Source organism: Sander vitreus, chromosome 17, assembly GCF_031162955.1.
Source record: "Sander vitreus isolate 19-12246 chromosome 17, sanVit1, whole genome shotgun sequence".
NCBI classification, from domain to species: domain Eukaryota; kingdom Metazoa; phylum Chordata; class Actinopteri; order Perciformes; family Percidae; genus Sander; species Sander vitreus.
The window spans coordinates 323,898-337,641 of NC_135871.1; the positions used below are offsets into that span (position 1 = coordinate 323,898).

General features: G+C 40.7%; 1 protein-coding gene across 1 annotated transcript; it reads left to right on the plus strand.

Moving 5' to 3' along the window:
- The first annotated feature begins 5,969 nt into the window (after positions 1–5,969).
- Positions 5,970–13,744, plus strand: LOC144532907 (uncharacterized). The gene is made up of 5 exons (XM_078273877.1): positions 5,970–6,084; positions 8,032–8,115; positions 8,274–8,391; positions 8,560–8,735; positions 9,165–13,744. The coding sequence occupies exons 2-5, from the start codon at positions 8,113–8,115 to the stop codon at positions 13,296–13,298; spliced, it is 4,431 nt and encodes a 1,476-aa protein (XP_078130003.1). The 5' UTR covers positions 5,970–6,084; positions 8,032–8,112; the 3' UTR covers positions 13,299–13,744.

Below are 13,744 nucleotides of genomic sequence, written 5' to 3' on the forward strand. Positions count from 1 at the left end.
AGAGGCCTGTAATTTTCATCATAGGTACACTTCAACTATGAGAGACAAAATGAGGAAGAAAAAAATCCAGAAAATCACATGGTAGGATTTTTAATGAATTTATTTGCAAATTCCTCGGGAAAATAAGAATTTTGTCACCTACAAACAAGCAAGATTTCTGGCTCTCACAGACCTGTAACTTCTTCTTTAAGAGGCTCCTCTGTCCTCCACTCGTTACCTGTAGTAATGGCACCTGTTTGAACTTGTTATCAGTATAAAAGACACCTGTCCACAACCTCAAACAGTCACACTCCAAACTCCACTATGGCCAAGACCAAAGAGCTGTCAAAGGACACCAGAAACAACATTGTAGACCTGCACCAGGCTGGGAAGACTGACTCTGCAATAGGTAATCAGCTTGGTGTGACGAAATCAACTGTGGGAAAAATTATAAGAAAATGGAAGACATACAAGACCACTAATAATCTCCCTTGATCCGGGGCTCCACGCAAGATCTCACCCCGTGGGGTCAAAATGATCACAAGAACGGTGAGCAAAAATCCCAGAACCACACGGGGGGACCTAGTGAATGACCTGCAGAGAGCTGGGACCAAAGTAACAAAGGCTACCATCAGTAACACACTACGCCGCCAGAGACTCAAATCCTGCAGTGCCAGACGTGTCCCTCTGCTTAAGCCAGTACATGTCCAGGCCCGTCTGGAGTTTGCTAGAGAGCATTTGGATGATCCAGAAGAGGATTGGGAGAATGTCATATGGGCAGATGAAACCAAAATAGAACTTTTTGGTAAAAACTCAACTTGTCGTGTTTGGAGGGGAAATGCTGAGTTGCATCCAAAGAACACCATACCTACTGTGAAGCATGGGGGTGGAAACATCATGCTTTGGGGCTGTTTTTCTGCAAAGGGACCAGGACGACTGATCCGTGTAAAGGAAAGAATGAATGGGGCCATGTATCATGAGATTTTGAGTGAACACCTCCTTCCATCAGCAAGGGCATTGAAGATGAAACGTGGCTGGGTCTTTTAGCATGACAATAATCCCAAACACACCGCCTGGGCAACGAAGGAGTGGCTTTGTAAGAAGCATTTCAAGGTCCTGGAGTGGCCTAGCCAGTCTCCAGATATCAACCCCATAGAAAATCTTTGGAGGGAGTTGAAAGTCTGTGTTGCCCAGCGACAGCCCCAAAACATCACTGCTCTAGAGGAGATCTGCATGGAGGAATGGGCCAAAATACCAGCAACAGTGTGTGAAAACCTTGTGAAGACTTACAGAAAACGTTTGACCTCTGTCATTGCCAACAAAGGGTATGTAACAAAGTATTGAGATGAACTTTTGTTATTGACCAAATACTTTTTTTCCACCATAATTTGCAAATAAATTCATTAAAAATCCTACAATGTGATTTTTCTGGATTTTTTTTCTCATCTTGTCTCTCATAGTTGAAGTGTACCTATGATGAAAATTACAGGCCTCTCTCATCTTTTTAAGTGGGAGAACTTGCGCAATTGGTGGCTGACTAAATACTTTTTTGCCCCACTGTATGTTGGACACTGACTTGAACAACAAGGACACGCCCAGGTCAGGGTTTGCATGTCAAGTCACACATGGCCCATATTCAGAAGCATTGCCTTTCAACTGTGTTGTATATGACATCAAAATATACCTTTGATGTCATATTTAATATCTCCAGATCAAAGCAGTGTAGAAGGGTTTCGTTTCAACAAGGTCCTCCATGTGATCGCAGGCCTTCCAGAAGCTTTGTAATCCAGCCTGGAACTGCAGGGTCTTTGTGCAATGAATCCATAATGATGAATCTATAAATCACGTTACATAATGTTCAATATTTCTGCATCGCCTCAAGCTAGCGTCGTTCTGATTATTTAGAATGATGCTAACACCTGGGCCTTTCCAGAGAGGACTTTGCACACTAATTCCAAAATGATAAATCCACAGCTGAACGATTATTTATTCATCTTCTCGTACGAAAAGCTATTGTTTTACTGTTAGCCCTGGCCATCATCATTTCCTGAATTCAGTGGGCTGAGCCAAGAGGCTATCTTGCTGACTTCTTCTTCTTTAGTGTTTTCATCTGCAATATTCTAGATGCTGCCACTTTTCTGACTGTTTTCCTAGCTGCTACATATACTAAACATGAAACAACCAAACTAAAATGATGATATAACAGTATAAATGTAATAAATAATGGGAGTGGGACTCCTCTGCTCCACCATATCTTTACATAGCAAATATTTGTTTATTGCTATTTTAATGTTAACGTTAAATAAGTCAATTCATTTGAAATCTTTTCAAGTGATACATGTCAAAGTCTCAAATCTATCCAACCCAGGTAAAGTGTTTTCAACTGTAGGGTTCTCAGAGTCCAATACAATCCAGTCTACTGGTAACTCTAGTGCTGGTCTGGGGAGGGGGAAGACTCACACATCTGGAGGAGACTGAGTCAGAAAACATCTGGGGATGCTAAGAGAAGCTATTGTTTCACCATGGGAAATAAAGCTTGACCCATAGTAGTAGTATATGTATGTATATAAATATGACCATTGTTTCTTTGTCTGCTGTGAGTCCCTGAACGTTATGGAAGTGACATATAAATCACCAGAGAGTTGTTTTGATCTTTTGTTTTTGAGGTAACTGCAGTTTGGCCACAGATCTCTATGGAGCTGAAACATGCTGCTAACGGACAGTTAACTAAACACCACCCTCCTTTAGAGCAGAGTAGCTGGAGCTGTGGTTAGAGATTAGATTAGATCATTTTGCCCCCCCCCCCTTTTGTATTATCAGTGTTCTGTGACTCCTATGTGGAAGATGGCTTTTATTTTAGACATCCTTGGTTAAGGAAGTCATTGTGCTAGACAAGGCGCTAACATCAAGCAGGACTCTGACATGCTAACTCACTCCTCTAGAGTTTCTATTGCTCATCGTTCAGCTATTGTCTTCCACTGACAACTCCCGTCTAAATCTCTGCTGTACAAAGTAATCACATTAATTGGCTGAATGGGTTGGGTAGTGACTCATGCTGCATAGCTTGCATCTTTGTAAAGTGAATATTGGAACAATACTATCTTCAAAATAACTGAAGTGCCTTCCAATAGAAAGCAAATGTTATGTTGTGGTTGCTGGATCTGTGTGAAGAAACAGGTCCTACCTTATATCATGGCTTCTCTAACCTATCACTCAAAGCTCCGCATCTGACCCTTTTTTAAGGTTAGGGGTCTGGTACGATGGGCCATAACAAAAACAGTTATTCAACTAATAACTTTTAAGCAACATATATTTAAGTTGAGTACTCAGTTTTCCTGGTCAATCTTTGTACTATGCAATACTGCATATGTAAAATATTTAAAGTAAAAGTACTCATTATGCAGAATGCCCCCTGTTATTGAATCATCATTATTGATGTGTTAATATGTATGCAGTACTTTGCTGTAGTCGGTCAAGGCAGAGCTATTTTTAACTGCGTCTTAAACTGTTGGCTAGTTTAATCCATATGTTGTTCTTGTTTTTAAATGTGCTTTATAAATATACTTGGATTGGATATTAGAGTACTTTAACTTGATGCTTTTTCTATTTTGTACTGTATGTGAAATCTTACAGTAATCTCACAGTGGAGTAAAAAGTACAATATTTATTATGTGTGACTGAATGGAACCAGGCTTCCCAGTCAACTGTCAAACCTCAAAATGATACAAACAAGCACTGAAAATAAATGGATCACTGTATAATTCTGAAAAGCCACAAGTTGCTCAACTATGGCAGCTTTCTCAGTTTTTTTTTTTTTAAATCAAATTTATTTTTAAACATGTAAACATATTCACCCCAGCTGTACTTTGTCTAAATGTCACAAACAAATACCAACAGAACAGCCACATGGGGATCAGCAAATGACAACTGCAAAACTACTTTGGGTCACTCATCTTTTTCAGTGAAAGAAATATATGTTTGGAATGGCTGACCAAAAGAAATAAAAACACAAACTCATCTGAAAATGTTTTAATAGCAGGGCCACAATATGTAATTTAAAGATGTTATGAATGCTTGATTACATTGAATGTTAACAGGATTCGATTTGGATGGTGGGTGAGATAGAAAAGAAATGTCGTCTGGTTGGTCGGTCTGGGAGGACGTACTGGAGACTGGGTGGAGTGAGACTCAGTGTGGGGGTTCTGTCTCAGGTACTTTCACCTGAGCTGATCTCAACCCCCCCCCCCCTCCTTCAGGAATGCGCTGGACTGAGTAGAAAGGGAAGAGGGCAGGAGGGATGAGGATAGGAGGGACAAGGGGCTAAAGGGATGAGGGGATGAAGGGATGAAGGGATAAAGGGAAGAGGGGCTGAAGGGATGAGGGGATGAAGTGATGAAGGGATGAGGGGATGAAGGGATGAGGGGATGAAGGGATAAAGGGAAGAGGGGCTGAAGGGATGAGGGTATGAAGGGATGAGGGGATGAAGGGATAAAGGGAAGAGGGGCTGAAGGGATGAGGGTATGAAGGGATGAGGGGATGAAGGGATGAGGGGATGAAGTGATGAAGGGATGAGGGGATGAAGGGATGAGGGGATGAGGTGATGAAGGGCTACACGCTGAAAATGTCTTGAAGAACATTTGGACGGTGCAACAAGTCAGGTCTGCTTGGTTCTTTCAGGGAATGATTGTAAAGATTTACTAAGAATATATTTAGGTCATGTCCTCTCTAACTGGGAGGTTTTGGGACGAATTGCACACAGAGGTACACTGGTAAGAGCCAATGAGGTGTAACCATGTATCAGCTCATTTAATTAGCTCACGTTACTGGATTGTGTCAACAGTTCACTTGATTTAATATTGTATGAGGAGTTTTCTTTATGTCTATCTAAATGTTCCACCAAAACCAGTTCCTTCCTGAGACTACTACCCTGGAATGTATCTGTGGAGGGGTCAGACCTTCCTCCACAGTGCTGTGTATGCTAATCTGGGGCAAACCTACTGCTACATGCGGATGTGTTATCTGCATGTGCAAATCCAATCAAAAATATTTAATGACCAACAATTTAGCATTTCTGAAACATTTTATTTCAAATGGCTGCTTTTCAAAGTGTTTTTAGTTTTGATAGATGTGATATTGCTATCCTCCTGGCAGCCTGTCATTAAATTCATGTTACTATGGTATGGAAATGAGGAGGTAGATACATGAAACATGATGATCATGCTGATTTTATTGTTGCTAAATGCTAGTGTAGCAATGAGTGTCCATTGATTTGCAAAGTGTGCACACACAACTACGTGAGCAATAAAAGCAGACATGAAACTCTGCAACTTGAATTTTCATAAAAATCTCTAAACAAAAGCAGCTTTGAATAACGAAAAAATAGTGTTTACATTCCTAAAAATAATTAGGAATATAAAGAATCAACAACTTATTGTAACTGTATGTATAAAGGCTTTAGGCTGCCCTACAAGTTGTTGTAGGCCCAGTTTAATATGCAACTTAATTTTATACAATATATGTAGTAGGGGGTCCCTGCTCCATCTCTCCTTCAGTTCAGGCTTAAAAAACATTGAAGACCCCTGTTTTAACCACTCAGCAGAAATGTCAAAATAACCCCAAATTCCAGTACATGGCCTGATGTATCAAAGCAAAAATGAAAAAAGTGATAAAAAAAAAAAAATGTGTTGGCATCAGAATGTCAGATGTCAAAATGGAAGCGAAATGAAGTGTGTGAATGAAGTGTTTGTGTGTGAGACAGGGTTGCTACGTGTCTTTTCTTTGTAAACCTGGTTAGTCCTGTTAGGAAGGAGTGGTGTTTTTCTCATCAGGTTTCGGCTGCCACCATGCCTGTGAGACTGTTTCTGTGACATAGTTTAAAGGCGAGGCGTGTGTGTGTGTGTGTGTGTGTGTGTTTTGCAAGGGGAAAAAGGTACTAGGCAATAGGAGAGGTGGCTCTGATGCGGCCCAACCTGTTCTCCTGGCTTGGTTTTAGGCATTTAACTGCAGATCCATCCCATCGTGCCTGACAGAGCAGCAGTGATACACTGAGGAGGAGACATCTGTCCCTGGGCTTTCCTGAAGAGGCGTCTCTGCCAGCAGCACATGGTGAGTCCATACGGTGTTGTCTATAGCCTCTTTTTATTTTTTGATGTTTATAATATGTTGTATCTTCTTATATCTAAGAAGAAAACTGATACGTGTATGTAGTTGAAAATAACTTTATGACTTGCAAGTAAGATTTGGTGCATGATACACACTGGGTTTAAAGAAATCTGAAAATAGTAAATGTGTGAAGTTCTAGGTCCATATTCTTGACATACAGTGTATTGGAATTATGTATTGTGTTGTAATAATTTCCAAATGTGTCTTTTGAAGTTTTGTATTTTAAAAACAAAGTCTGGGTTTTTAAAATTTGACACGCCATGACCCAGTTGGAAAAGTCAAGCTCTTTGGAAAGGTGTTGCAGTTTCTGGCATTAACAACAGGTTCAGTATTGCTAATAAGTACTGCTGTCAGTGTGACTGGCTGTTGTCCCTGTGTTCTAGAAAGTGGTGATATGATAACCATTGTTCCCTGATTTATATTTGGAGCTCTCATTCTATATATCCTAAGAAAACAATGCATTAAGCATATCAGTCAACAGGTTATTATTACTGTGGCCTGTCATCGCACACAGCAAGGTTGTAGATTTTGCTGACTTGAGGTTTGCTGACTTGTTTATCTGCTTACAGGACCTAATCAACTTTTATAGATGCATATGTTCATGTCTGTTGCATTAACACTGATGGGTGCTGACCGATTGATACCAAGTCTTTTCGGAGCATTATTGGACAGTTTGGATCTTTGTGGAAGAAAAACTCCTTGAGTCCCTTTTTCTGAGGACTTGTATCACCGCCCAGTATTACTAATGTAAAGCCTGATCTGTCCTTTTTTATGCGACCGTGCTGCAGGTGAATCACATTAGCATTTCCATGAGATGTTGGGGTGTGGTTTAGGGGAGGGCTGTGTGTGTGTGTGTGTGTGTGTGTGTGTTTGTGTGCTGAGCGGTGTGGCATGTCAGTCAGAATGCATCCAAACCAACTAGTTTAGATACATACATTCCCCTGAACAGAGGATTTGGATTCCTAAAGTGTGAGGTGATACGGTGTGTGGGTGTTGTAGGTTCTCTGTCAGTCAGGGTCCAGGTGAAGAACTCTAAGCACAGGCAGGGATGTGTGGGGGTTGAACTGACCCCCAGCTAGATCTACAGACAGCTGGTGGAAATCATCTCTACAAGCTATAATGAAGATCTTCAGCTAGTGCTTTACTCATACTATGACTTGTGATGGTTCTCTTTGTACTATTGTCATCTTATCTTCTTTTATGTTTCAAGATCAACTTTGATGTTCTAACGTATGTGCTCATCTGGGGTCAAATATCAGCAACTGCTAAAGATTTTAGGTAGCTGTATAGACATACTGTAGGTTACACAATGAAAACAAGCCATGAATCAAATCAAACATTAGTATGTGAATTGGTTAAAAGGTTGAAATGTATGGAACATGTCTGTTTGAGTTAAAACCTGATATGCATAGTGACACATAGAAAGTACCTGTTTATTTGGCAGTACTACTTCTTTCTACACACCCGTGCAGCACTCCATGTGACTGAGTACTACTTCTTACATCAGTTTAAACCAAATCAAACCAAGACCATCACTTGTACACATTCATTTCAATCATATTAATTCTTTTAACTGATTGCCGACTGGAAACCTGAACTGGTACTTTATTAGTGACGTGAAAACCATGTTGCAGGCTGTTTTCTTGATGAGGACTCTAAATTAAAAAATTAAAAGGATTTTCATGAATAAGGATAATGACTTACACTAATCTCAGTCGGTAGAGATTTCACTTTTGTTTTCAAACATTCTTAAAAGACTGAAACAATAATCATTTGTTAAAAATTCTGCATTTCTTCCCTACATCTTCATCTTTCATAAGGTACACAGTATAGTTATGTCACTGATTTATCAGTTCATAACTAAAGTTGCTTTTCTCTGATGTTTTACAGATAACTTTGCTGTGGTTAGGAGTTTCTATGGTTTCTTGTATAAATTCCAGGATATGTGGATGTAACTGCATCTAAGACATTATGGTAAGTATGAAAAGCCAACATAAAAAATGGCTAAATATTATATGTGATAGCAATTGTCTTTATGACAAACTGTCACTGTAGCAGAACACATGGTGCAAATGTGTGACAATGGTGCACAGTGTCTTATCATATGTACTTTAAACTACTTTTAAACATAGAGCGGGGACAGCAAGAGTAGAGGTTTCTCAGAAAGCCCATTCCTAGACGACTCTGAGAAAGGAGTCATTGCCGGAATCACAGATGACACAAATGCTGCAAAGAGTGGCCAACACGCAGGTAAGAGAAAAACAAGTTAACGTTGTAACTCTTATATTATTTATATATTTTTATATATTTATATATATTGCTGCAGGTTTGGAAGGCTCAACCAGTAACTGCAGATAAAGGAATCAAGGAAAACATAGAAACATGCTGGTTTTGATGAGTTGTTTCTACTTGTTCCAGGGGATGAGATTGTTGCAGCCACTATACACCTAGACCACCTCAACAAAAATGAAGTGCTGAACATCCTGAGGGTCCTGGAGCCATATAATCACAACATGAAGTTTCTGACAAAGAAGCAGCTAAACGCCAGTGCTGGCCTTGGCTCCCTGGGATTAGATCTCAAAGACCCTACAAAGGTAAATGCCACAAGGGTTGGTTCACCCAAAATAAAAATGAAAACACTTAGCTCTAGTCCTGGGATTGTGTTTCAAAAGTAGTTTCAATAAAATGAATATCCCCACAAGGGGTAAGCTAGAAAATATGTTTTTTTGTCATTTTGGTGAGGTGACCCAGTCTGATGTAAGCCAACTGTTCTATGGTCTATAGGCTAGCATTAATCTAGGAAAAGTCATTGTCCACTGATAAGATGTTATTTTCTCCCAGGGCACTTCAAAAATCCCTAAACCCCACAAGAGATGCTTCCTTTGCACATTTTATTAATGAATTAAATGCAAATAATGTTTTTAATAGTTACAGCAGCTCTCCAACACAGTGTAACTGAACGGTAGCTGATTAATGCTTTAATCAATGTTAACCAACTTTGTTTATCACTCCATTACCAACAGATGCTCAACCTCAAGAAGGATTTGTCACTGGATGCATCAGCTGAGGCACCAGTTATTTCCCTTGATGGCCTGAGTGGAAAGCTAAATGCTGCACAGGAGTTGGGGGGTGAAATAGGTGGTCCAACTCTCAATGGAGACCTTCCCAGTCTCAGTCTAAATAAGCGCTCAGCTGATGCTGGTGCCAAGTTCACAATGCCCTCCCTAGGACTGACTGGACCAGATATAAAAGGAGATCTAGACGGCAGCCTCAAAGCACCTGATGTCAGGGTCTCAACTCCCAAGCTCAACACCCCCAGTTCCTCGCTTGAGGAACCAGAAATCAAGTCAGGCAACAGGAAATACAATGCCCCGAAATTCTCAATGCCACACTTCAATCTGCCTCAACTCAAACCACCAAAAGCAAAAATGGATGTTTCTGGTGATCTCCCTTCTGTCAGTGGAAATGTAAATACCCCAGACCTCAATCTGGCAGCCCCAAAATTAGATCTTAAAAGTCCAGATTTGAACCTGAATGGGCCAAAAGTGGATCTGAATGGTCCTAATGTAAATTTAGGAAACCCAAATGCTGACATTGAGGCACCCTCAGGCAAAGTCAAGTGGCCCCATTTAAAATGGAAAGGTCCCAAAGTTAAAGGACCGGATGCCGACTTAAATGCTGACCTGTCTGCACCTGATTTCAGCCTCACCAACCCAAAGATTGATGGGGATCTAAGTGCACCAGATGTTGACATTAACTGTCCCAAAGCCGACATCAAAAGCCTTGATCTAGATCTTCAAAACCCAAATCTTGACATTGATGCTCCATCTGGTAAAATCAATTGGCCTCATTTGAAATGGAAGAAACCCAGACTTAATGGCTTAAAAGATGATCTGGACTTAGATGCAAACCTGAACACACCTTCTCTTCCAAAAGTGGAGGGCGGAATAAATTCCCCAGATTTTGACATTAATTTGCCAAAGGCTGACCTTAAAGGCCCTGATCTAGACATGCAAACCCCTAATATTGATGTAGAGGCTCCATCTGGTCAAATCAACTGGCCTCACCTAAAATGGAAGAAGCCCAACCTTCAAGGCCCAAAAGCAGACTTAGGCATAGATACAGACCTAAACACACCAGATTTAAATGTCTCAGCGCCGAAGTTTAATGTACCAAATGCTGAGCTGAATCTACCAAAATCTGACCTTAATGGCCCCAATGTAGATTTTGAGGGCCCAGATCTTGGAATTGATGCTCCATCAGGGAAAATTAACTGGCCTCATCAGAAGTGGAAGAAACCCAAACTTAATAGCCCAAACGCTGATATGGACCTGAATGCAGCTCTGAGCACACCAGATGTTGATCTCTCTGTTCCAGATGTTGATCTGAATTTACCCAAAGCTAATGTTGGTCTTAAAGCACCAAATGCTGACATTGACGCTCCTTCTGGCAAAATCAAGTTCCCAACACTCAAAAAGCCCAAGTTCCAGCTTTCTGGGGCAAAGGTGAAAGGCCCAGACGTTGACCTTGATGCTGATGTTAAAGCACCTGACCTCAGTCTCTCTGCTCCATCACTTAATGGACCTGATGTTGATCTGAATTTACCCAAAGCTAATGTAGATCTTAAAGCACCAAATGCTGACATTGAGGCTCCTTCTGGCAAAATCAAGTTTCCAACACTCAAAAAGCCCAAGTTCCTGCTTTCTGGGGCAAAGGTGAAAAGCCCAGATGTTGACCTTGATGCTGATTTAAAAGCACCTGACCTCAGTCTCTCTGCTCCATCACTTGAGGGACCTGATGTTGATCTGAATTTACCCAAAGCTAATGTAGATCTTAAAGCACCAAATGCTGACATTGAGGCTCCTTCTGGCAAAATCAAGTTTCCAACACTCAAAAAGCCCAAGTTCCTGCTTTCTGGGGCAAAGGTGAAAAGCCCAGATGTTGACCTTGATGCTGATTTAAAAGCACCTGACCTCAGTCTCTCTGCTCCATCACTCGAGGGACCTGATGTTGATCTGAATTTACCCAAAGCTAATGTAGATCTTACAGCACCAAATGCCGACATTAAGGCTCCATCTGGGAAGCTCAAACTTCCAACTTTTAGAAAGCCAAAGTGGTCAGTCTCAGGTCCTAATGTTAATGGTCCAGATGCAAATCTAAATGCTGATGTTTCAGCTCCTGACTTGAGTCTCAGAGCTCCAAAGTTCGATGGTGAGATAAATTCACCAGATATAAATCTAAATTTACCAAAAGCTGACCTGCAAGGCCCTAAGTTAGACATTAATTCTCCAGATGTTGAAGGTCCTTCTGGAAAATTAAAATGGTTCAACTTCAATAAACCCAAATTTGGCACACTGAAGGGTCCAAAGGGTGACATTGATGCTGATGTGAAGGTACCTGACATGGACCTCAGGGCACTTGATGCGAATTTGAGTGCACCACATTTTTCAGCACCAAATATTGAGGGTGGGATTAAGGCTCCAGACCTCAGCATCGGCATGCCTAATGCTAAAGTCAAAGGTCCAGATGTAGATCTTAGTGGTCCAGATATCAACCCAGATATTGACATACCTGATGGTAAGCTGAAGTTACCTAAACTTAAACTCCCAAAATTCAGTGGGCCAAAAGCCAAGGCTCCTGATTTGGATGCTGATTTAAAAGCACCAGACATTGACGCCAGGCTTGTCTTACCTAAAGGTGATGTGGATGCACCTAATGTAGACCTAAAAGCATCAGGTCTCTTCTTGTCTGCACCAAAAGTTGGTCTTGATGCACCAGATCTTTCACCAGACATTAATTTACCAAAAGCTGATCTAAAAGGTGCCAATGTAGACCTTCAAGCTCCAGAGGTTGACTCCCCAGCTGGAAAAATCAAGATACCCAAAATAAATTTACCAAGGTTTGGTTTACCGAGGGTAAAACGACCTAATCTCGATGTTGATGCTGACAATGTCTCTTTTCCTGATGTAAATCTTAAATTGCCAGCAGCTGATGCCAAAGCACCTAACTTGAATCTTTCTGCCCCCACTATTAAAGGAGATCTCAGTACTCCAGATCTGGATGCTGATCTTAAGACAGATATTAACCTTTCGGCCCCCAAAACAAACATCAGTGTACCAGACTTCAATCTTTCTACACCGAAGATTAAGGCTCCACATATGAACCTTAATTTGCCCAAAACTGATGTAAAGGGACCCAGTCTGGATCTACCAAAAGCAGACCTCCAGGTACCCGATCTCAACTTGAATGCAGCAGCTCTCAGCCTGTCTTCACCAAAAATTGATGGAAATGTCTCAGCACCAAACATAGACACCAAGTTGCCAAAAACTAAACTGGAAGCACCAAATGTGGATATCAACCTGCCCAAAACAGACCTCAAAGGACCTGATGCACAGTTAAAGACACCAGGTCTAGATTTTGATTCCCATCTGGGGGAATTTAATATGCCTCATTACAAGCTTCCAGAACTGGGTCTTTCAAGTCCTGAAGTAGAAGTTCCCAGTGTTCATCCTTCAGTGGAGGCTGGAATTGAGGTACCAAAAGTCAACATAGGCACTACTATGGGAGACATCAAAGGACCCAAAGCTCCAAATGTAGATGCCAATCTTGAAAATTCAAAATTGTCAAGTTTGAAGTTTCCAAAGTTGAACTTTCCAGAGCCTAATATTAAAGCATCAGAGGTGTCTAATGCTGAGGCAGAGGTTCCTGTATTCAAAGTCCACAGACTACCCAGGAACAGCATTGATGACATTGCAGGAACTAGTGATACCTTTGGCTTATTAAAACTTAACACAGAGGCAAAGGATTATGTCGTCAGCAAAGGGATACGCTTGCCAGTGGTAAATGCAACATCAAAAGCAGGAGGAAAGATTGACCTTATGGAGAGATTGAAAATGTCAAAGAAAAAATCACCCTCAGGTACCCTCTCACCATCTGATATCGATCTCAAGCTCTCCACCCCAAGTCTTGATGTCAGTGCCTTGACAAAAGAAGGAGATTCTGCTTTGGTGAGAGGAGGTACTTTTAAAGTAGAAAAGCCAGAGTCTGCACTGGGCTTGGTAGCCCCTGAAATTTCGGCATTAGATGCAAATGACAAATTGTCATTGAGCCTCTCCAATATGCTTGGCCTTAATAGCGAGGATTCAGATGCTGACTGATTCCTTTTAAGCTAACCTGATAGGTAAAGCTTCAGTCCAGAAACATTGTAAATATATCTTACTTTACCAATTTTATTCCCTAAGTTTGTGACCCTAAACTCAGATGTTGACGTAATGTTTACTTTACGCTTGCCACAGTTTTCTGCAGATAATGCAGCTACAGTACCCTCCTTGTGTAATAACTTTAAGTAGCCGAATGAAAAAAACTTGTTTTTATAAACTATGTGTATATTCCTGTTATTTATATAAGCTTTTTCTTCTAAACATTGTTGATTTGGAATTATGTTACCTATTACATAACTGCCTCAGTATTGCATGTGATCACATTGAGTTGTTTACGTTTCTGAGAAGTGCATTACTTTACATTTACATTTTTGCATAAGAGAATTGTGTGACTTAATATATTTGTTAATTTTTTTCTTCAATAAATAACTCTATACATTTAA